The 26,029-nt window shown below is 38.1% G+C and overlaps 1 protein-coding gene across 1 annotated transcript in view; it reads left to right on the forward strand.

Annotated features, from left to right (window-relative positions):
• Positions 1-26,029, forward strand: part of USH2A (usherin) — a 640,561-nt gene that overhangs the window by 428,702 nt on the left and 185,830 nt on the right. Inside the window, exons 41-43 of the mRNA XM_032466772.1 lie at positions 3,076-3,410; positions 4,302-4,424; positions 16,107-16,270. Coding sequence (XP_032322663.1) covers positions 3,076-3,410; positions 4,302-4,424; positions 16,107-16,270 — 622 coding nt within the window. The remainder of the gene's footprint in view (positions 1-3,075; positions 3,411-4,301; positions 4,425-16,106; positions 16,271-26,029) is intronic.

Below are 26,029 nucleotides of genomic sequence, written 5' to 3' on the forward strand. Positions count from 1 at the left end.
CAGTTGTTGAGAGGACTTACTATATGGAGTCAAAGATTTTCACATTCTCTTGCCTTGTGGTCATCCATATTTTGTATTAATTAAGCAATCTTAGAAGGATAAACTCTTATATCTAGATATGAGAGCAAGGATTGTCTCTTCACATTAGGTACAAGGAAACTGAGGCCCAGAGATGTTAAGTGTTTTGCTGAAAGTCTCACAGCTCTGGTTGAATAACCTGGATCAAATATCAGGGCCACTTATTCTTGGCCCATTCTCAACCCATTATGTCAATCTTAATGAATACTCTTATTCATAGAGTTCTTCAGTAGGGTTTGATGGAGTTCAAGAAATTAGAAGTAAGTTACAATGTTTATGTGTATCACTTTTTTCAGGCCTGAAGCCAATCAATTAACCTGCATTCATAAATTTTTGCTTACAGCAGGGATCTTTGCTGGTGCCTTGATTATTTAGGGCCACCCTTCTGGGATCTGAGTGGGTTGAGAAAAGCAGTGGCTCCTTAAACAGCTACCCACCTGTCCTATTTTCTGCAAATTTATAACTAAACAGAAAAGTGGAAATCTAAGCAGTTAAGAACCACTCAAATAAATCATTATGGTAGGCAAAGCATCTCTGAAATAAACATTTTATTCCCAGCCAGAAACTACAGTTCTGTTTAAAAGATTACAGTATAAAAGTATTGTTTTAGAGAACACACCTCTTGCCTACTAGGTCAGAGACATGCCCTTTGGTCTGAGTTTCTGGGGCTGCAACAATAATTTACAATCCTTCCTATGAACAATAGATATATAAAAAGCCACAGGAAATTAAACTGACTAGAAGAGTTTTAATCACATATATTTTGGCCACACTATAGTAAATGTAGTCTTAAGCATGGAAAGAATATAATCCAGTATTTAGCTAGCTGGCTCCTTAAAAAGCTTGGGCACATTTATTTTTAATAATAGCTCCAGGATATTTTCAGGAGGGTGATCACATTAGATGCCGTTTCTGTTAGCCAACTGACTATAATGACAATGGCTTTCTTCATCTTGTTATAAAAGTCCTTCTACAAATTTTCTGTAGAAGCAGATCGTGTCTTCCAACTCAACACTGTCAAAAAGATAGATCTTCCTAAGCCTGTAACTTTCTAAGTGAGAAAAAACAACTAATTTCTGGATGTAAACATTTACAGTGGAGAAAATTGGGATTTGGGGTTTTTTTTAGATCTTCAAATGGCTGTCTCCAGAGTCATTACATCAAATCTCTTCATCTCAACTGCATAGGTATCTTATTCAAGTTTTATCTTATGAATGCTTTTCTCAGCCTCAGTAACTGAGTTCCAAATCAGTTCACTCTCAGCTCAACTGCTAACGCAGACTACCTCCTGAGTTTGAATTCTTTCAAGTGCTGCCAGGCCTTGACCTTAGTCTCAGAGTATTCTGGTTCCAGAGACAAGTGGTATCCACGTGTGAGTCAGGTAGAGCTGAGCTGGGATGACCCTTCCATTTTTCATTTACAAGTACCCAGAAGCCCCCTACGTTTGATCTTGACTCATTTTTCGAGTCCACGAAGAGCACTGCACCTCAAAAACAAGGAGAATCCCAAATCCACTCTACCAACTTTGCTTGCATTAGGCTTCTTTGGTCTTTCCTTACATCCAGGAAAATCCTCTATGTTCATAAGGAACAACGCGTCTAAAACTTCTCTTCACCAGCACAGTGTGGAGTTCTTCTAGAAGTTTTAAAAATTAGTAAGGATTTCAAGCCATGTAGTAAAATTTAAGTAGATGTCAGGTCCTTGTTAACTACACATTAGGACAGTAATCATTAAGTAGCTGCCCAACTGACATGTGGGAGGAGCCCATTTTGCCACCAAGTATTAGTAAGAATACCAGAATCTCAGGTCAGATTCCTTCTGGAAGACATTTTTTCTCTTTGATTGAAGATAGAAAATTTTGGTCCACCCTTTTCCATTCTAATCTTTCTATTATTCCTTTCGGACTTTGATTTTGTATAGAATTAGCACTATAGATATTAATATATCACTTGGTGGAAAAATCAGTTTCAAAATATCTGTATGCTAAGGAAAAATTTAATCCAGTTGTCCATGACTGACATTACTTACTGAACTCCCATCCATCTCTGGGTAAGTGGCATTTAATGGGCATACACTTTAAGGCCCTCCTGTCAGGAAGCTTACAGTCTATCTGGGAGATGAAATACATAAAAAAAATTTAAGGAACATTGCAAGGCAACCATAAAAGAGACAAGCCAGGAGAGCATATAAATAAGTGATTTTTTTTAATGGCCTGTGCACATTTTTCTTGAGTCCTTTCTCCCCACAAGAGCATGAGTGGGTTAGCACCATGCCCTTACAGTATTTAACCAGAAAGGAAAAGGAATGTTAAACATTATTACAAAATTTTGTTGTTTCTTTCTTCTGATGTTCATGTCTGTGACTTAAACAGGATCATCCTTTGGTTGCCGTTTTAAAGCTTCCCACACATCTCTTACCTTTGAGAATAGGAGGTGTTGTTATCTCTTTACCTGCTGTATTATGCACTAGTGAGAGTCAGGAACACAATTGTGTGTTCTCAAAAAATGCAATAATGTCCTATGTGCCCCCACCACCATCCAAAAAAAGAGTAGTGACATATTTAGAGTACACACTAACAACGCAAAGCAAGGAGTTCTGATGCTTCATTTAATTGAGTTATAAACAAGAAAACTATCAAATCCTGCTGCTGCCCCATCGGTGCATGTGGGTGTGTGAATTTCCTCCATGTGTGTGCTCTGTGTCCTTCAGGACACCCACGGTGGAGATGAATCACTAAGCTGTGTTGGAGTTTGACAGTCTTAGAAAGTATCCAAACTGAAAGCCAGACCCAGGAAACAGGATTTCATTTAGTTCCTGGTGTAGTGCTAATTGAGCCGAACCCTTCATTACTGTCTAGTGCAAAGGGCTAAGCTGAAAGTAGGCATTTAGGAAGGGACTTAACTGAAAACAAGAGAGGGCAGAATTCTGGGTCTTGTGAGCTACCGTTGCTCCGCTCCTGTGCTGTCACACTGATTCTGAGTTGGTCTTTGATTTCAGGTCACTTGGAAGCCCCCACTTATGCAGAATGGAGACATACTCAGCTACGAGATTCGCATGCCTGAGCCTCACGTCACAATAGCCAATGTTACTTCCTCCTCATTGAGTCAAGTCATTCCTCATCTGATTCCGTTCACTAACTATTCTGTTACCATTGTGGCTTGCTCAGGGGGCAGTGGGTATCTAGGAGGGTGCACAGAGAGTTTACCCACCCATGTGACCACCCATCCCAGCCTCCCCCAGGATCTTAGCCCGTTGTCAGCAATTCCGCTGAGTGAATCACATGTTGGGATTTCTTGGCAGCCACCATCCAGGCCAAATGGACCCAATTTGAGGTAAGAAAAAGTATCTGTGCCTTTGGATTTTGTTAGCATCTTGTCTCTCCAGGAACGAAAGAAGGGGGCTTTTTCTCACATATGAACGTAGAACTAATTCCTTAATGGATATTCCTCACTTGTATCTTTCATACAGTTTCATATTGTGTTTCTTGACTTACATGGAACCATGCAAGTTCATCAAGGTAAAAATATCACAATATTGTGAGGAACTAAAACCCTTGAAACAACAGTCACTGTTCTCTGATTCTCCCTCTCTTGATTTTCAAAGTATATTTTTTCTTATATGTTAAGCAAGCTGGATGCATGTTCTAAATGGCACATTTGCACATATACGCCTCAGAATTCCAGAGCTAACACAATCATTCTTTAGCACATCATTATTATCTGGAAGCTTGTAAAGAATGTGGTCAGACCTATGAATAAGATGAAAGAAAAGAATTGTGAGCCTGAAATGGCTTTGTAACAATTTGACACTTAGCCAAGACTCTGGAGTGGATAATAATATCATTGTTTGTAAAGTACTGATGGTTGAAGTCTTAGGAAATCATTAACTTTATAAGCTTTTTGTATTTCTCCTTTGTGTGAACTGGCAATAAAGTTTTGGCAAATCTGACAGAGAAGAAATCTAAAATGTCATTTTACTGACAATAGTAAAATGTGAATGAAGCTAATTATTTCCGTTTGCTATGTAGATGACACTTGCACCAGAACAAAAAAAAAAAAAAAGAAAGAAATTGAGTATCTGGGAAAAACTTTGTAACTGAAAATTAAGATGTTTTCTTTGTGTTTACACGTGCACACCACATATTCATGCCAAGAGACAACCTGAATTTTGGTAATAACATTAGTTGTGATAATCCCGATGTGTCTGCTTGTCTTTTGCTTTAGATACGAGCTTCTGAGACGTAAAATCCAGCAACCACTTGCATCAAATCCCCCAGAAGATTTAAATCTGTGGCACAATATTTATTCAGGAACTCAGTGGTTTTATGAAGATAAGGGTCTTAGCAGGTGAGATTACAAAAACTATAAAAACAAATGCTGCCATTTAGTTTGGGGCATGTTGAATAGTTCAAAGAACCTTAGTGTCTTCATTGTGTGAGCGAGTTATCAGCTGTGCAATAAAACATGTTTGGTTATTATCTGTGGCATTAATCATCGAACTGCGACAGTCAGCTTGTTTAATATTTGCCATCTTAACTGCATGCTGAAAATAAGCCCTTTGAAGTCGAATTTGTAGATGTTTGAGCCTTAACCTGTTGCCTTTGTCACAGCTCTTACCAGACACGTAATAGAGGAATCTGGAAATACTGACTGTGTACGAAACTGGGGAATTTTGGGACACTTGTAAAATGCTTGCTTTTCCAGGAAATAGTTATGTCATTGATTCAGTCCACAAAAATTATTTAGTTATTAGGCTGAGGACTTGAAAGAATGCAATCTAGAGTTGGAAGAAACCCAGAAATGGGCAAATATAGGCAAGGTCAGAAAAGAATCCTTCCTGGGAGAGTTAGGAGAGCTGGACTCGGTTTCACCTGGTGTTGCAGGACTAGCTCTGTGGCCTTAGGTGAGTCGCTTGACTTCTCTGGGCTTTACCTTTGTTGTCTATAAAATAAGGATCTTGTGACTTCTAAACCTTCAAGAATCCAAGCAATGTAATCAAATTGAAAAAAAAAAAACCCACAAGTATTATTTTATGAAAACTTTTCAAACATTTATTTCAATAACTTTTCTATCAGGTTGATTATTTTTCTAGACTCACCACTGACCAGCTCTAGTCTGAGCTCTGTGTATGACCTGGCCTTGTCTCCCAAGCTCCCTCAGCGTCTCCCCATCACTGCCTTTTCCCCTGTTTTCCTCCTCGAAAGCCTGGCCTAGGGTTTCCTGGCGCACTCTCCTCCTGGTCTGAACCAGCTGCTTCTTTAACGTATTTTCATTGCACACCGCTTCTGTGTCACTGTCGTCTTTGTCCTGGTCTGGCTACACCCCACTTTATCTTCAGATCCGCCGTAAACAGGGTCTTGTCTTCACGACTTCTGATATCCAGTCCCCACTTTAGTGCCTGGTATACAGTGAGCGCCCAAGAGAAGTTAAATGAAAGGCTGTGTTTAATAATATGTATGGGGTTGGTTATTTAATTTCTCTGTAACTTAGGAATATGAGCCATGGGATTATTATCTTTGGGGAATGTATAAAACTTGAGAAAATTCTCCTGTCCTTCTGAAAGGGTGGTGGTGGAAAGACAGTCTAGGTATTGTGAGGTTCTTGAAGGGAGGCAGCAGGTAAACCTAATGAAGCAATAAAATGAACCATAGCAAGCTGCCATTTTTGGAAGCCAAAAAGATCAATTATTAGTACATCCTTTTTTTATATCCAAAAAAATTTTTTAAGACAAATGACAAACTAGAGGATTATTTGCATTATGTATATCAGACAATGGGTTAAAATCTTTTACATGTAAATAGCTCTTTCAAATCCTTAAAAAAAAAAAAGATGAACTTCATATAGGCAAGGATATGAACAAGATATTTTTAAAAAAGAAATACAAATGTCCAAAAGCATATAAAAATGTTCAGCCTCAATGTTGATGAAATTCTCATTAAAACCATGGTTCTTCTAAGAATCAGTCTGGTTTTATAAATCTAAAGCCCCAAAACTGGGTATACTCTGACCTAGAACTCTCTCATTCCTAGAAATTTATCCTAAGTAAATCACTATGTGTCCCCTTTTTTCAGATTCCACATATGAGGGATATCATATGACATTTCTTTTTCTCTTTCTGGCTTCACTTAGAATGACAATCTCCAAGTCCATCCATGTTGCTGCAAATGGCATTATTTTATTTTTTGTGGCTGAGTAATATTCCTTTATATATATGTATGTGTATGTATATGTATGTGTGTGTGTGTATACATATACATATACATATACATATACACCACATCTTCTTTATCCAGTCATCTGTTGATGGACATTTGGGTTGTTTCCATGTCTTGGCTATTGTACATAGTGCTGCTACGAACATTGGGGTGCATGTATCTTTTTGAGTTGTATTTTTCTCTGGGTATATGCCCAAGAGTTGGATTGCTGGCTCATATGGTAACTCTACTTTTAGTTTTTTAAGAAACCTCCATACTGTTTTCCATACTGGCTGTACTAATTTACATTCCCACCAACAGTGTAGGAGGGTTCCTTTTTCTCCACACCCTCTCCAGCATTTATTGTTTATAGACTTTTTAATAATGGCCATTCTGACTGTTGTGAGGTGGTATCTCATAGTTTTGGTTTGCATTGCTAACAATTAGTGATGTTGAGCATCTTTTCATGTGCTTGTTTGCCATCTTTGGAGAGATGTCTATTTAGGTATGCTGCCCATTTTTTGATTGGATTGCTTGTTTTTTTTGGTATTAAAGTGTATGAGCTGTTTGTATATTTTAGAAATTAGTCCTTTGTCGGTCGCATCATTTGAAAATATTCTCTCCCATCCTGTAGGTTGTCTTTCCATTTTGTTGGTGGTATCCTTAGCTGTGCAAAAGCTTTTAAATTTAATTAAATCCCATTTGTTTATTTTTGCTTTTATTTTCATTGCTCCAGGAGCTGGTTCAGAAACTACATTGCTGTGATTTATGTCTAAGAGTGTTCTGCCTGTGTTTCCCTCTGGGAGTTTTATAGTATCTGGTCTTATGAATAAGTCTTTAATCCATTTTGAGTTTATTTTTGTATATGGTGTTAGAGAATGTTCTAATTTCATTCTTTCACATGTAGCTGTCCAGTGTTCTTAGCACCACTTATTCAAGAGACTGTCTTTTCTCCGTTGCATTTTCTTGCTTCCTTTGTTGTAGATTAATTGACCATAAGTGTGTGGGTTTATTTCTGGACTTCCTATCCTGTTCCATTGATCTATGTGTCTGTTTTTGTAGCAGTACCATACTGTTTTGGTTACTGTAGTTTTGTAGTATAGTCTGAAGCCAGGGAGCGTTATTTCCCCCAGCTCCATTCTTCTTTTTCAAGATTGTTTTGGCTATTTGAGGTCTTTTGTGTTTCCATACAAATTTTAACATTTTTTTGTTCCAGCTCCTTGAAAAATGTCATTGGTAGTTTGCTAGGGATTAACATATCCTTTTTTTCAACCTAAATGATCGTGGTTGTCCAACTGTTCTCCACTATTTTCAATTTATTATTTACTTAATCCAGCACCACTATATAATGATCATTTCAGTTGAAAAAAATTCATTTATTCAGCTATTTCTTTTTGCTTACTATACACTGAGAGGAGGAATGAAAAATGGATAGCCTAGCCCTTGCCCTCAAAGAGCTCACAGTCTAGCATAGGAAGCCACACACACACACACACACACACACACACACACACACGAACACACACACACACACTTGTACATGCATTAATTGCTCTTATTACTGTTAACTACAGCATCACCAGCACTACCTAGGGAAATAGTTTGGAAAAGTAGCTGTCTGTGATTTGTGAACTCTTAAGCACCTGAACTATAGCAAATTCCAAAATAAGTAAGACTTGATTATTTAACATTCCTGAATCTGATTTTTAGTCATGATACCATTAGCAGAAAAAGAGAGTAAGTCTCAGAAAGTTACTTTTGTTTCCTCATAGAAGCAGTGAAAACTTATTAAAGAATTAGGACCAAGGCCAAAATTTTATTATTGAATTTTTAGTGATGGATGAAAGGATTTTTAATGAGAAGTCCAAATCTAAGATCTAAGGAAAGAATTCAGTTCAATCCCCACAAATTAAATTGAAGCACAAATTGACATAAACATACTGATGACAACTCCTTTTAGAAAGGAAGGGGATGTGTAACAAAATGTGCTGAGCTGATATTTTGACTAGCCTCAGGATATGAAATGTCAAAGCATATATATTTTTTTCTGCTAGGACTAGGAAAGATTTTTTAAGTTATTCAAATAAACCATTATGACCCATGTAACCAGCTTGTTACGAAAAACAATACGCATTTTTTTCTAAAATTTAAAATAAGTGGCATGAGTCTTCATACTGTGAAACCTTTTTTTCTAACTCTCTACCCTTTGTAAGTACAAAATAAGCAGGGGCCCCTTCAGCCCAAGGGAGGTTCTCTCTCAAGTCTGAGAAAACTGGAAATTAGTCCACTAGTGGGCGCTGTGTGCCATGCCAGTCTTCCTGATTAAAATAAATGGTCTTATATGGTGGATGCTGTCATTACCCACCTTGACTGCAAGCAGCCAGGCTGGCCGCCCCTCCTGGTAGGCGAGCATCTCTCCCAGCACAGAAGGAAGGACAGGAGCAGTCAGCCCGCCTTCCTGTACATCTGTGTTGCTGCCTCCTTAATGAGCCTACCCTTTGATTTGTATTTGTCTTGTTGGCTTATTTGTTTGTCTGTATTTTTTAGGGGGAGAAACCTTTGAATTCTAATGTCTTTAGGACAAATACGTCATTTCCTCTTCCACCCAGACTCCTTATTTCCTTCATAACTTACATCCTCATAAATAAAGGGACCAGGGAAGTGTCTCTTCCCATCCTGATCTGATCTCACCAATAGCTACATCTGGAAACAGTTTTTCAATTGGAATGTCTCCTGATATAAAAAGTTAAATTAACTTGAGATTCACTGGGTATCCGTTTATGAATATGTTTGTGACAGCAAGTATAAACTGAAGTTAATTCCTCAGTCACGTGGTCTGCTTTGGCTAGCTGTATATTCTAATACATAGAAAACACATCACTTTCATCTTAAATGTGATTATATTCTGAAAGTCACGTCAATGTAGTAGTTATTTTTGCCTTTGTATCTCCACATACAAGATGAAACTTTGAGCTAATTATCCAGATAATTTAGTTTAAACAAAAATACTTGTGTTCTTATGATTATCTGAGGTAAAGGGTGATTTTGTCTGAGTTAAGCAGCTAGCTGCCTGGCTACTGAATTTTCCTGTCTGTGTAAACACAAACTCGGTGTCACTGTGGGTTGATACTTCTTGTCAGTTTCTAACTTTTCTTCCTTAATAATTCTGTGCAAAGTGGCCGAGTTATAGTTGTTAGGGGAACCATCACTTTGGGTTTCTGACATTTTCATCAGTTGGATAATCTGGTAAATGTGCTGTTGTCGTCTGGTGCTGCCGAGGCGAGGTTTATCAAAAGCGCAGTGACCTCCTTCATTTTGAGCATCAACCCAGCCTTCGGATTTTCAGCACCTCACAGTGATCAGATAAAACTGCTGTGAACACAGCAATGGCATGTCCTCCTTTTCTGTTCTGTATCTGACGAAGCAAGAGTAAGTTATAAGAAATAATAGATTCTTTTTCTATTTTAAGAAAAATATTGACTTGTAGATTATAACTGAGCTGCCACTGAGTTTATGAAGGGAGGTGTGTTCTAATTCCTATTCCTTTCAATTATTTATAAATTCCTACAAGTATTTCTTTATCAGTGATATTCTGGAAAGAGACCTTCATGTGATTGTCAAGAATCCTCTAATTGCATTATCTTTAAATGAAAGCATTCAAAATTAATAGGCATGCATCTTAATTTCGAAGAGTGGTTGGACTTGACTGTTCTCAGGTTTAAATGCTTACGATAAATATACTATAAAATCTATGTTTGAATCTTATTGACATATATTCTGATTTTTTTAACCTGCAAAAATGAAATGTTTCAAGCTCAAAAAGAGGACATAGTTCGTGGGGGATAATATTCAAAAAAATATAATGTTTGTTTCTCTTCTTTATAATGAGATTAAATGAGCGCAGACAATATTTTCTGCTTTGCTATCATGGAAAGGACAGAGTCAACTCCATGACACGTGTTCCTGTAACATCAACATATTCAAGTTTATAGCTATTAAGAACTTGACCTCTACACGTGGAGGGTGAGTGGAAGGAATGACTTTCATCACCACCACCGTGAGGTTGATCCTGTTACTTTCTTCCTTAATATCATAATGTGAATGAAAGTTGGATTTACAACTGAAAGCCAACTTCTGTCAACATCGGGGTACCGTCTCCTAGCAATGGACTTAATTCAAAGTGAGCAGAGCTGTGTCTGCTTCACATTTAACTTAGTAGAGTCACGGTGCTTTTCTCCATTTTTTTTTTTTCTTCTTTTCTTTCTCTGATCTAAATTTACCCCGTGCTGTCCTTTTCTAAGTGTCATCATGTGAAACCTTGCCTCACAAAAAATGAACCTCTGAATCTTGGAAGGGTGCATTTTTTCACAGGAGGTTTTATTGCCTAACATTTTCTTTAGGAAAAAAAAAGAAATCTAGTTTCTTTGCATTTCTTTTTACATGTCGATGACACAGTAGAACAAAGACAGAAATTATAGCAAAATTATTTTAGGTGTAACATTCTGGTGGCGAAAGTGTAAATAGCGACAGGAATGTGACAGCTGTAACTTTCACTCACAGTCTGAAGAGTACCATGAAAACTTTCAAGTGTGATCATCGTTACCCTTCAATTTCCAAAAGCAGAAAATCTTCAACATTTTTAGGAAAAAAAAAGCTTTCAGCAACAAATAAATGAGGAAAAGAAAAGGTATCCACCACAATGGAAAATTTAAATAACTACAGATTTAAGCAGTGGAAGCAGTATTGCATTTTGGTCTGTTTGCTTATTTATTTATTCCCACCAAAGATTTGAGGGTGCAAGGAACAGTGTGCTATCAGAGTTTCTCAAATCCTCTGGTGTGTAATGCTGTGCTCCAGCCTGTGTTGGGTCGTGGTGGGCAAGGAGGAGAGTTAGGAGAAGGAGACACTTGAATGGCCTGCATTTTCGGAAGCATGATTTATATTGGTGACAATATTGACACATGAATTCTGTTAGGACATCAATAAAGTTGACACATTTTTAATTCTGATGAAAATCACCTGGGGCATTCTGTAGCTGCACGGAAGAATTTTACTGGTTCCCACAACACATCAGACACTTTCAGGATACAAGCCTTCAGACATTTTGCCCTGAATAATGCTTCTTACTGGACAAATGTCTTCACTGACCAAATTATCACTTGTCATCATTTCTTAGCCCAAATGTTATCTCCTCTGTGAAGACTTCCTAACTAGATAAGGTTAAATGAGATGCTCTGTCTGATAAGTGTGGAAAGAAAAAAGGAGTAAACAAATAAATATTTTAAAGGTTCTTATTTAAAAACATATTTCTGTAAAACAAAAAAAAAAATATATATATATACACACTCCACTAGGACAGACTTTACATTCACTACGTTTAGCATCTGGCATGTTGTTAGTGCTAATAAATATTTTTTGAATGAATGAACAAATTAATTTAATGAATAAAGTAACAGTATATCAAGTATATCAAACATAAGAGAGCGGTATAATTTTTAAGAAAAGAAACATCTTTTTAAGTTTCAGTAAGGATCCTTTCTCTATTGGGCAAGTAGATTTTTGTGTCACTGAGCAACCAAATTATATGTGACCTGAAAGTTATGAGACTGAATGCTTTAGTCACTATCTGTTTTATTTATAAAATTACCTACTCGATAAACAAGCAGATTAAAAACTTCATCATTTAACAGAATCTAGTTTTCTAATTCATTTGAGTAATAACAACTGAACCTTGAAATGAGTCTTGTTCCATAAATAAGATTTTAATATATATTATCTCTTACAAGGAAAAATACCAGAGTCACGTCTAATATACAGATTTACCATTTTCTGTGTGTAAATGAAAGGAGGGGCTGGATGATGGTGTCAAATGAATTAATCACGTAGGGAACAAATATTCTAACAGCCTAGTTTTCCTAAACTGACCTTCAAACAGTTGATTTTACTGGCTACCGTATAGACTCAGTATAAGTTTTCGTTCACTTCGAAGATTTCAAAAGCTTTTTTATACAGGATTTGAAATGGTACATTTTTAAAGACTTACCTAAGAAACACAATTAATTTTAAGGAAGATATTGATTGATAAACTTAAGTTTTGCCTGCTTCTGTGATGTCAACTGACCAAGCATTTTTCTTTTAAAAGTACTCTTTTATTATTAACTAAATGAAATGTCCCATTTGATATCAATATCCAACACCTAAGTCCATCTAAAAAACAACATACTAAAGCGAATGACCAAAACATTTTAAGCAAACGAATATTTTCTTTTTTTAACATGAAGTAGCGAGATATATACCAACTCATGTAGTCAAAGATATATATACTTTCTGACAGAGACTGGGTTTCAGATGCAATGAAGACAGTATATTTTAGTATTTCATTTAAGAAAGTTCAAGATCCTACTTCCTTAAAATTTTTAACTCAACCACGAAAATTAAAGAAAATGCAAAAGGCAAATAAGTGAATGGCATGGAGTGAAATACCTACTGATTTCTCAATTCAATAAAATTGCAAATAGTGGAAATAACTTAATATTAGAAACGAATAAATCAGAGGCCCACCTAATCCTCTTAATAGCTGTGCAACCTTAGGCAAAGCCAGTTAACATCTCTGGTCCTCAGGTTTCTTATCTCTAAAATGTATCAGATATTTCATTATTTAAAGCAGATAAACTCTAAACTCATCTCTCACTAAAGTTTTAATATTACAGTCATCCCTCCATATCTACGGGTTCTGTACCCACGATTCAACCAACCACAAATCAAAAATATTAGGGGAAAAATATTCCAGGAATTTCCAAAAAGTAAAACTTGAATTTGCTGTGTGCCTACAACAATTTACATATCATTTACATTGTGTTTGCAACTATTTACATCACATCTACATTATAGTAGGAATTAAAAGTAATCTAGAGATGATTTAAAGTATACAGAAAATGTGCATAGGTTATATGCAAATACTGTGCCATTTTATATAAGGGACTTGAGCATGAGCATCCTCAGATTTTGGTCCCCAGAGGAGTCCTGGAACCAATCCTCCGCTGACATCAAGGGCCAACTGTACTTTGAAAACGTGCATTCCAATTGTATGTATTTATGTGGTCTAAATTTCTTCCATCTAGACATAAATCGTGTATCTCACCATACCTAAATTATGATGAAATAGCTTAAAGTATTGTAGTAAAAACTAAGGCCCCACAGAAATTATTGACAATTCACCATTTTAGCGCCACCTGATGTTTTTAGTTCCACTTGCAGAAAAGAACCACAAAAATGGTATCACGTTAAAGCCACGAAGATTGCTAAATGTGTCATCGCATGAGCGTGTGGAAGAAAAATTCATATATTGTGGGAGACATGAGGCATCCAGGCTCGAGCTAAATTTCTTTTAAGCCATTTTGTGAAGTAAAACACAATTAAAAGTTCTCTACCCAGGGAGACTGCCAAGCCGATGAAGCCAAGGTCGCTGGTTCAGTCCCCATGTGAGCCATGAGCTTGGTTTCATTGACTGTCATAGGCTTGCTACCCTCTTAACCCCGACTCACCATCCTTCACATTCGTACTAGTGGTCACAAAGGAAATTTGGCGAGACCGTTTGGATGCGTAAGCAGAAACCTATCTCCTTTGCCAGAAAAATAACTAAAAGGTCAAGCCCCAGGGAAATGATACCATCCGGCTCCGGATGGATCAGGTTCCATCGTGTTTGACGTTGTCGTCTTCATCCCCACCATCCCTGTGGCATTGGCAGCGCAGCATCACGGTGGAAAGAGAGGCTGTGGAATCGGGCTGCCTTGGCTGGAGTCTGCGCTCTCCCACTGACTGGCTCCGGGACTCGGATGAGTTATTTAACTCTTAGAGCCTTACTTTCCTCATTTTCAAACCGCATATGATAATAGTGCGGTGAAGAGTGCATGAGTTACTACGTCTGGAAAGTCCCTGACATACAGCTAGGACGCAGTGAATACCACTGTGATTATCTTCCCTTTGCCGTCACGTAGGCTGTTCCGCGCTGGCTGAAGAGCAGATGTATTAGCTCCTTAGGGCTGCTGTGAACTAACTGGGTGGCTTAAAACAACAAATGTGTTCTTTTACAGTTCTGGGAGTTAAAGGTCCAAAATCAAGGTACTGTCAGGGGTAGCTTCCCGCCAAAGGCTCTAGAGAACAGCCGTTCCCTGCCTCTTCCAACTTCTGGTGGCCCCGGTGGTTCCTCGGCTTGAGGCTGCTCAGCACTGCCGGTTTCTGCCCCCGTCTTCTCTGTCTGTGTCCATGTCTCTGTATCAAAATTTCCCTCCTTTTTTAATAAAGACATTAGTCCACTGGATTTAGGGCTCTCCACAATTCTTCATGAACTCATCTTAACCTGATTACATCTGCCAAGACTTTATTTCTAAATAAGGTCACGTTCACAAGGACCAGGGGTTAGGGTTTAAACGTATCTTAGGGTGAGGGCAGCACAGTTCAACCGCTACAGCAGAAAAGCAGAAAAGAAAGACCCGAGGAGAGGTGGGAAAGCAGAGATGTGGAAGATCTGATGCTAGCACTTACTTGGGGGAAATAGGTAATAAGTAGCTTCAAAGAAATCACTGAGTCCTCACCTAGAGCTCCTGTAACAGAGCGACGCCCTGGATGTGGCCGAGGCCGAGCCCTACACAAACACGTTCAGCCCCGGGTGAGAAGCAAGCTAAGGCAAGCAGACCTCTTCTGCACGGCTGACAGCAAAATGCTGTGAGCATCAGACGTAATTTTGGCTCCGTGATTTAGCACAGTCCTGCAGTCAGCACTCTCCCTTCGTGTCATGACTAATAAGTTGTGACTTACGGAGACACATTCCATGGGTCCTGCATTGGATATGAGACAGCCTTGATAATCTATTAAACCCAAACAAGGTGATGCTCTGAGGCCAGCATTTGCCCTGAGGATGGATGCCCCCTGGGGAGGGTCGTGTGTTGTGCAATGAGTTAAAGCAAGTTCTTGGTTGAAGCCATTGTCCAGTTAAAGCCTCACTGTGTCGATAAATAGCCTTTTCCTACCCAAGTAATTTGACCCAAAAAAGAAAGCCTCATAAGTCTTCTGCCTGAAAGAACCAAAAAGGACAAGGAACTGGTGGCTTTAGTCCATCACTGTTTTAATACATGACGTGGAAAGTCCTCATCGTATGACACCACCATGTCAAATTTTCTCCTCCCACAAAGCAGCGTTCAGTTTCCACTATATTGACTCAAGTAAATACATTCTCACAGAGGCCAAATTCGGCTCACCATGTATACAGCAAAACTCAGCGGGAGGATGTTGTATACTTTAGTCACAGTTTTACGATTTAATTTGAGGGTTTATCTCTCTGCCAATGAGATTATGGGAAGGAAACACAAGTATAGGAAGAAAATGGTGATGGGGGAGCCTGATATTTGAAAATGGATGAGTTTCCCAAAAGAAGAGCATAAAACTCTCTGGATCAAATTCAGATAGAAATCTGGCAGGTGGCCGGATGTGTAATTGCATCTTGAATTGAGCTGTAATCCTCACCACTTCTGAAAACAGTAAGGATGAGAAAACGGTAAAGAACATTTGTTTTAAATCGCAGTATTTGCTTAGCATTTCTAGTAAAATATTTTCTTGACACTTTAGTGACGGCTCGAGAGTTACAAAAATAATGATATGTTCCTGTGCAGGGAGGAAAAAGAAGATAATGAATTTTGTTGGCGGCGGGGAGGTGGTGAAGAAAATGGTGCATTCTGTTAGGGAAACAAGGAAAATCTGTATATTGTGAGGACAAAGAAAATGTGTTTTGTTTTCTGAAAAGAGAAATTTATATATGAATTTTTAAAAAACCTTTTAGGTTTACAACATATGAGTATAAGCTCTTTGTACACAACAGCATGGGTTTTACGCCAAGTCAAGAAGCGACTGTGACAACGCTGGCTGGTCGTCCAGAGAGAGGAGCCAATGTCACCGCGGTTGTTCTTAACCACACGGCCATAGATGTGAAATGGGCTAAGCCAAGTGAGTAAGCTTCTTATGTCTTTATCCCCCTTCCCATATTAGTACCAGAATGAATTTAACATGGACTCGTTAAAAAATGACAGCAAAAAGCCAAGTGCCCTGTGCTGTTCTTCTCCAAAGGAGGTTCTCTCTCCCACTTGTCCATGCTTCTTGGCCCTTTCTCCCTTCTTCTGTTCCTTTTGGATGGAGAATATAGTTTTTGTCACACCGGCCAGTTGTGATAGAAATGTCCATGTATTAATGTGATACAGTGTAATACTGTACACTGTCCTGCACAGAGCTGTGCAACCCCCATCTGATAACTCATCACTGATTAGCAAGAACCTGACTAGTTTACTGAGATTGCAGTCATGTGATGGATTTTCCAAGTGAATCTCCCTCAGTACTGGGGATAGGCAGAATCCAGCTTGATACAGGAATAGGAAGCCCGGACGTCATCACTGGACTTGCTTCAGTAATTCAGGGGCTCAGCATGGGCCCATTCAGAGCACGACCTTACAGGTGCTTAGGAGAGTCACTGATGGATCTGATCTGTTCCTGCTACTTTAGAAACCGCAATAACTGAACTTTCAGATCTGGCTGGTCAGTAGAGTAGCATTTAATAGCTAGTCTGTTCATTCATAGTGATCCATTATCACAATCAGAAAAAACCAAGACCGAATCCATCAGGGAAATACATATTGTAATCCTTCTTAGCTGAATTTACAACTTGCTAGAATATTACCAACTATTGAGAAATATCTGACTTGGAAACCCCCAATTAAAATATTTGTTTTATGAAAGTAAACTATATCCTCTAGGATACTCATCTACGAGTATCTAAAAAGATGTAGCATTACTGCTGATGGGGAATAGTAACACTGTGATTTTGATCCAGTCTTTGAGTGTTGTTGCAGCCTAAGAAAAGAAATGGTTCCTCTTCACTTACAACACATGAGTGAATTTGCCCCTGTATATCAATTGTGGATTAAAACCAGTATTGGGTGACATTAATTGTAAGTTAAAATTAGCACTGATTATGTTGATGTACGTTGCCACTACATAACCCATTTTTTTACAAAAGACTTTGTAAAAGTCTAGGGTTTTTGTAAGGTTGCAGGTCTCTAATGATCTGTGTCACCTTTATTGGGAATCTCTTAAACCATTTAAATGGAAGAATGTAAGTTAATTGATGCTTATGATTACCCTCGAAGATACCTCTGGGAAAGAATACGAAGTTTTTATCTGGAGATGGATTTTTGTGTGTAATATATTTTCACTCATCTCCTTCCTATTTTGCCCTCACCACCTGAGTCATCTTAAAAGCCCACTCATAAAGGTGGATGCCTCCCCCTCATCTGACATTTGAATATGTCTGTTAAGAACCGGTGGCTGAATTTCCACCAGTACAGGTCCTTTATGTTATAATTGCATGCCTGAAGTAAGCGTGCTTATAAAAACTGACAAACCTAATAGATCCGAAGCAGCTCACTGAAGTTTCATTACTTTGGTAATCTGAACCTCTGACCTTCGGGATGTAGGTAATACAATCGGCTGTTATTTCCATTCATACCTTAGAAATTTTTCAGATAACTATTTGTGAGCACAAAGGTTAACTCTCAGAAGAGGGTCAGCTCTGTGAAAGCATGTTGCATTATCATTTTCTTCCTTCATGTAACCTGCTAGCCTAAGTAAATTAAATAGTCACTCCACTGTGAAAGGGCCACCTAGTTTTTACAATTTTAATTTAAATTGTTTTCTTGATGTGTAGGAAAAAGTTGGCACATTGTGCAACATGCTAAAAGGCACAGAAGTATAGGTTGAAAGTCATGAATAGACATGAATATTTACTTAGTAAAAACCATTAAATATATATTTTAAAACGTAGTCTTTCTGAACCATGACCCTCCACAGGGATGTGCTACTTTGGTAGCAAAATACGTCTGGTAAATTTTTATCTATCACAGTTTAACAGGGCTAAAATATTAAATTTTTGCTTTGGTTTTTTTTTTTTTTTTTTTTCATTTTTTTGTGGGAGAGGTAATTAGGCTTATTTATTCATTTATTTACTTTTTAATTTAATGGAGGTCCTGGGGAACAAACCCATGACCTTGTGCGTGCTAAACATGCACTCTATCATGAGCTGTACCCTCCCCGCCAAGTTAGCAAATTTTAGAAGCACCCATTTTAAACATTTGCTTTGCTGTGATGTTATGTGAGGAAAAAGCCTCCCTGCATCTCTTCAGTTCATTTTTAGCGCAAAGATGGCAAACTGGCAGCCCAGGGGCCATATTTACTAACCCCAACCTCCATGCATTGTTTTGCCTGCAGTATTTTGGGAAAAAAAAAATTTATATATATATATATATATATATATAGCTAACATCTAAAAATCAGAAGATTTCACATAAAGATGATGATTTTTGAACTGATTTGAAAAATCCAGTGATGGGGGAAACTATTTCCACATCTGTGAAGGGACAGTAGCAGCTGGCACTGGTTTCCCCTTTACACAGCCACCCCCTCCCATCTTCCTGGTCCCTATAGAGATGTGAGGTCATAATCCCTGCTTTATATAAGAAAAGGAAATAGTTCAGCCTAAATGAAATACCACAAAGAGAAATTACATTAGTGGGGAAAATGACATTTTTAAAAGAAGAGATACAAAAACACCTTCACTTAAATTATTTATACAGCCCTAGGAGTTAGAAACTGGCACTTAGCAACTTACACAAAATTACAGTTAGTAAGTAGCACTTCTCAAACTCCCAACTTAGAGCTCAATTTTCGGCTATTTCTCATGCATTTGGCCTTAATGGTTATTAACACTTTGTCAAGAGTGATTTAGTGAGATCCTTCCCATTTTGACTGCTCACTCTAAAATAAATGGTGAAAAATGTCCACGAGGGAATGCTCTGGAAAGGCAGTGCCTCTCCTGAGGTCAACTCAGTAACGAGGTCATCGATGGCCAGAAAAGAACAAGAAAACCCTGGAAGTAGTAAGAGAGGAAGGTATGCACAAAGAGGAAATGAAAAATTATCCAAATTGTCCACTTTACCATCTGCCAAGAGCTCACCCCGACCTTCAGAGGTCCACGTCTTGTATCATATAATCCTCCTTGTCCACCTTGCTCCTTCCTCTTCCTCTTCCATTTCCCCTCTTCCTTTTTTTCTCTTTTACCTTCCTCCCTCTCTTTCCTTTCCTTCCTTTGCTCCACAAACTTTTTTAATATATTTTATTGAAGGATAGTTGATTTACAATGTTTTAGGTGTACAGCAAAATCATTCAGATATATATATATATATATATTCTTTTTCAGATTCTTTTCTGTTGTAGGTTACTACAAGCTATTAAATATAGTTCCACGTGCTATGCAGTAGGACCATGTTGTTTACCTATTTTAGATATAGTAGTGTGTATCTGTTAATCCCAAATTACTAATTTATCCCTCCCCTCCTTTCCTTTTTGGTAACCGTAAGTTTGTTTTCTGTGTCTGCGAGTCTGTTTCTGTTTTGTCAATACGTTCATTTGTATCATTTTTTAAATTTCACATATAAGTGATACCATATGATATTTATACTTCTCTATCTGACTTCACTTAGTATGATAATCTCTAGGTCCATCCATGTTGCTGCAAATGGCATTATTTCATTCTTTTCTATGGCTGAGTAGTAATCCATCGTATGTATATACTGCATCTTCTTTATCCAGTCATCTGTTGATAGACATTTAGTTTGCTTCCATGTCTTAGCTATTGTAAATAGTGCTGCTGTGAACACTGGGGTTGATCTCTTTACCAGAAACCACCAGATTTTGTAGCTGACATTGTCTGAATGTATCTTGTTCAGGTGGCAATATATATAAATAATTCCAAATTTCACTTCTTCCAAGAGCACCCACCAATGTTGGCTCACCTTGTTCCTCTGCTTTCCTTCCCATCTAGTTACCAAAGCAAATAGACTGGATTTGCCTTTTCTACTGGCTTCTCTTCCGCTCACCTGTGCATCTTGTGCAGATGACAACAATCTGACCTTCTCCCCTTGCACGCCACTAACATGGTCCTCTTGAAGTTGTTCTCATGATGACCCAACCCAGTGCTCTCCCGTCAGGGCCATCCTGTTCTGTTTCTCTGTGGCAGTGAGCGCTACAAATGACCCCTCCTTACTCAAATGCTCCCTCCTGTGTCACCAGCTACTCCTTTTCCTCATCCCCTAAATAAAGACTTTTCCCAAAGTACTTCCTGAGTCTTTTTCACTCTCTAATTCTCCTGTTGGGGATTCCATCTTTTCTTATTGTTTTAAATTCTCCTAACTAGAAAAAATGGCAAAACTCTATGAAGCCATATGGAGAAATGATTTTAAAAATAGGCTTTGGGATCAAGGAAACTTAAGTTTGAATCCCAGTTGCAGTGTTTTCTAGCAAGGGGCTTGACCTAAAACAAGCCACTTAAGTTCACTGTATCCTAGTTTCCTAATTCAAAATGTGGGGATAATAATAATAACTGCCTTAAAACGTGGTGACAAAGATGAAATGAGATAATACATCTTGAGCACTTAGTAATTGTTTAGGGTTGGTATAAAGTATTAGTCTGCCTCTAAAATGTTCCCAGTGCTTTCAATTGCAGCTTTACAAAAAATTTGGGGAGCCATTTCTAAAAAAATTTGCAACATGATTTTGCTTTCAGGTGAAAACATTTCTGCAGTGAGTTGAAGATCAGTAAAGACTGTATCTCACTCGTAATTACCCGACTTGGGTAGGAAGTAGGACTAGTATTGCTAACTCCCCTTTTCCTTTCAGTGATGCTGCCCCCATGTCCACCAATCTAGAGTCTACATTTACCAGGCTCCTTTGCAATTAGTTGTTGCCATGTGACTGTGTTTGTGCCAATAGAATGTGAAAAGAAAGGATGTGTATCTTTTGAGGTCATAGCCACAAAACACCAGGTACGTGCCTATCTGTTCTCTCTTCATCCTCTCCCTGGACTAGACAGTGGACAAGACAGTGTTCTCAGTGTCAGCCGTGCAGGCATAGCCAACACCGTAAGAGATTCAAAACCACGTAAGAGAAAGAACCTGGGTTCTTGAATGACCACATGGAGCATAATCTCATCCACTTACTTTGAGACTGTTATATGAAATATAAATTCACATTTATTTTATCCAAGTCACTTTATTTCAGGGCTTCTTGGTTACAGGAGTTTAGCTAACTAGCTCTGTCCCTATTTGCCCACGTCAGTTCCCTTAAAGGGCAGAAATGACCTATCTTGTTTCCACTGCCAAATGTAGAACGATGAATAATTAATACATCTCATGTACATTTCCTTTAAATACAGTTTTCTCTGGCAGACTGGAACACACTGAGAGTACTAAAGGAGCTGTGGTCAGCGGGGGAGGGGTTCCAAAAATGCAGTTATTTGTTTTAGATGCATAACCTAGATAGAAGGCATTAGATACCTTGAGATAGAAGGCACGAGATACCTTGCCGGGAAAAATAAGGAGGCTGGCTTGGATCACAGCTCAAGATGATCTTCCCACTTCTTCATGTGAGCAGTTTCACCCTCAGGCAGAGCAAAGAATTTTCTCAAGAAGTGGCTGTGATAAGCTCAGATTTTCCGAGAAGTACTTAGTTCACGACACAGAGCTCGGCACTCGAGAACTTGGTCAGCTGGACTCCAATTTGAGAATCTATGAGCAAGATGAACACTTCTATTATAAAATAGCCTTACAGGATCCTCTCAGGTTTTTACATTTGAACAAAGTTACCTCCCACTGAGCCTGTACATGAGAGATGACTAAGAATTCAATCCTGGACAAATCACTTAGGAGCCCTATTGGGTGGAACGGTTTACTATAATTGCTCCAGATCAGAGCCACAAACTTTCTTGCAAAGGGCCAGATAGTAAACATTTTAGATTTTGCAGGCAATATATAGTCTTTGTTGTAACGACTCAGCTTTTCCATCGTAGCATGAAAACAGCAATAGACAACTCTTAAGCAAGCATGGCTGTGTTCCAATAAAAATTTATTATGGACACTGAGATTTGATTGTCATATAATTTTCATGTGTCACAAAACACGATTCTTCCTTTGGCTTTTTTCTAACAATTTTAAAGTGTAAAAACTATTCTTAGCTCACAGGTTGTATACAACGAGGTAGCCGGCAAGACAGATTTCACTCCTGGGCTGTAGCTTTCTGACCTCTGATCTAGAAGGTAAAAGTCTAGAGGACATGACTGATATTGACAACAATCTCTAAAAATAATCCAACAGCATGTACAGAGCATAATCTAATTGCTTTTGCAAGAGGAGTTTCCAACTAGCCCATTTAGCAACTGTTTTAAATTATTTGGAAGTCCATTGTAAGAGAGAGGGGCTTGTTCTAGATTTGAGAATTTGCTACAGCTAAGACCCCATTTCTGACCTACCCATGGAGATCACCACTGAAAATGGCACTTAATAGCAAAGATTGCATCCAGAGCTAATAACCTTCTTCTTTAACTCACTGAGGTTGACCTGATATGCTACAGTGAGAGCGATACCTACTTATAAATTTCTGTGGTTTATAAAGTATAGGTTGCCCAGAACAAGATTAGAATATCTGATAAAATATTCCCCAGTGTATGCATATTTAACATCACCTCCTAGGAAATCCTCATTTCATTCTGTTGCTTCAAACACAATCTGGTATTTATACCTTAACTCCAAATTATACATATAACTCTCACTCAGATATTCACACTTTAATTGCAAAGTAAACCTGATTGCCACAAAAACACTTCAAACACAAGAAGTCTGAAGTGAAACAACACATTTGAAATTCTTCATCCCGTAATTACTCCTCTGTTTTCTGACTTCTTTCATAGGATTCACACAGAAACCCAAACCAAAACTCTGAGATTTATTTGTAATTTTTCCTTTGCTTTCTAAACTCTCCTGGGTCATATAAGGACCTTTCCATCCAGAACATCCACGTTCCCTAGGGCCTTGAAGTTCTTCTCTCGCTGGGAAAACTAGAGACAATCAGAGATGGCCCATTGGTTCTTAATACCGCAGTCCAAAAATGGCACAAACTGGTCACGTGACCTCACCCAGGTGCAGGGAGCCCAGAAAATGTAGTCCACCTATTTGACGAGAAACACCATAGTGTTGGTGAGTCCTCGGACTCTTCACCATAACTTTTCTCTTCTCTGGTGATTTTTGAAGTTCAATTGCTATTTAGTCTATTAATGCTGTTAGTGGTTAGTGATATCTTTCTCTATTTTTCTGTGTCTTTCTATTTTCTGTATGATAAAGAATTTATCTCACCTTTTTCTCACCTGGCACTTCCAATGTTTGGTTTATAGATGATTATATAATCATTTTTACATTAATTAATGTCAGTAAGTTGTTTCAATATTTATCATCGACTTCTTAACTTCCCCAGTCTTAAGTTCTGAATCTTGATTCATCCTTTTTGTCTTTTAGATAGCGTTTTTGGAAAATTTTTATAATTAATTAAATTAATGAGCTATATATTCTCTTCATTTTTGCCTAAATAAGAATGTTTCTGTTGTCTTTGCACATTCTCTTAATTTCTTACCTGTGTAAGAAAATCTTTCTGCTGTATTTGCACATAAATAATGACTTAGGTGTGTATGAAATTCTTGGGTCAAAATATTTTCTCTCAAAATATCTTGAAATTTTCCATTGTCTTCCAAATTTTGATGATACAGATGAGAAGTCTGAAACTTTCCTGATATTTTTTTCTCCTTTGCTGGTGATCTTTTAATTTTAAGTTTACCTTCAAAATGCCATAAGCTTCCAAGGTATGTCTGTGTTTGAATATATTGCCACTGTTTGGCCAAAACTGTGTTTATTAACCTATTCAATCTATACACATAAACCTCCATTTTGGGTCAGGTTTTATAGGATATTTTATATCCATGATTATTTATTCCATTTATTTTTTGAGTTACTTAGATTTTCTTATTCTCTATCCTCAGTATCTGTAATTTTGACCTTCATTGATTTCTTCTTAGTCATTTTTCCTCTTTATTCTTTCCTACTGTGCATTTCTAACTCTGCCCCCTTTTCTGCTTTCTGCGTAGATTTTAGTTCTGCCATAGCTTTTTATGGTTTTTTGCTTTCCTTGATGATTTAAGAAGATCATTTAACATCTCTGTGTTCTTGTCTGTCTTTCCATGATTATAGGCACCTGTTTCACAGAGGCATCTTTTTCACAGTCACGTCCCTGTTGTTATTTTTAAGAACACCAGGCAAATGTTTTTAAAACTTCCATCTGATTTGCATAGAAGTAGTACACGGAGAAACAAGTTCTGCTCTTGAAGGCTCTAGACAGTGTTTCCCTTATCTCATGCCATAAAGAAGCCTGGTAACTTATGTTTTTCTCTTCTAAAAAATAAGAATATACTCAGGCCCAGCTTTTACCGATACACAGGGACTGTGTGGCACCTCATACCAGCTATTTCAGTTCTAATGGCATTCCTCTCTCAAAGGTCAGCTCAAGGTCAGTGACCTTTAATTTGTGCTGCCTGTGGAACTGAGGGGGCGTCTTCTTAGGCCTCTTAGATGGCTCACTGACTTAGCAAGAGCTCACTGAAGTTTGAAATCTTTGTTTGAACACCAGAAAAGCATCCTCCTATGCCTGTCCTGCTCCCAGGCTGCCTCATAAAATGACTAGGAATATGAAGATAAAAGGTGTTTCTACTATTTTTCTGAGTTTTGGACTCTGCACTGTAATGTCAGTGAATGAAGAAAGAGAATTGTTGAAGCAGGTGTTGGCGAGAGGCAGGGCAGTGCAGAAATCTGGCACTCTTTGCCCAGAGATGCTGCCTGTTTCCTGTTAGAAGAGCCTCTGTCTCATGGAGTAAGACATAACCAGTGGGCCTGAATCACCATCTTTCCTTTCTTCTTTGGGGCAGTAGATTCTCTTCTATTTCAGAGGGGGTGACACATGGTGCATGGCTAGGAATGGGCACTTAATGGAATTCCATCCAGATAATTGGCATATAATCTATGCTTATCTTGAACTTATGACGCTAGTCCCAATATTTTCAATGTATATACACAGGCCCATTAATTGGAACTTGATAGAAGAGATAGCAGGTGCATTTCATAACCCCAGTAAAGTCCACCAATATTTGTAAGTAGAATTTGAAAGCGCTTTATTAATATATATTTAGGGCTTGAATTTCTAACCAGCCTGCTCACTTAACAACCTAAAATACAATGTGAACTTCAAACCTAGCGCACTTTCTATTATATCTTAGCTGCCTCAAATCAGTGAGTAGTAGTACCCTAAGGCAGCAGAAAATAATTCTAATGACAGAGGGAGCTTTTACTCTCACAGAACTAGTGGCTTTGCTGTACTTGACTGATGCTGTCATTTGGGAAAATCCTGAAGGACATGGACAACCAGTTCCTGAGAATGCGTAATAATGACCTGACTAAAGGTGCTTGCATTTTGTGACGTCAGAGAAAAACATTTCAATCCCCAAAGTTTTCCAAAGTACTTGCTAAAGATCTCTTACTGTAAACTATTTCAATTATACTGGCGTATAAACCGTTAACTATTGCTGGATGTTAGATCAAAGCAGTAGTGTGTTCAGGAAACCCCAAATACCGACAATCAAACCACCATTCAGTTTTTTTTGTAAGACCCCCAAGATCTTAATGAACAGGGGTTCTTAAAAGAAAGTCATACAGTTCCCAAAGTCATATTCTTTTACAGGACCACATGCTAGGACTTCGCATTGTAGAGACACTGTACTGCAATAACCAC

Source organism: Camelus ferus, chromosome 23, assembly GCF_009834535.1.
Source record: "Camelus ferus isolate YT-003-E chromosome 23, BCGSAC_Cfer_1.0, whole genome shotgun sequence".
NCBI lineage: Eukaryota > Metazoa > Chordata > Mammalia > Artiodactyla > Camelidae > Camelus > Camelus ferus.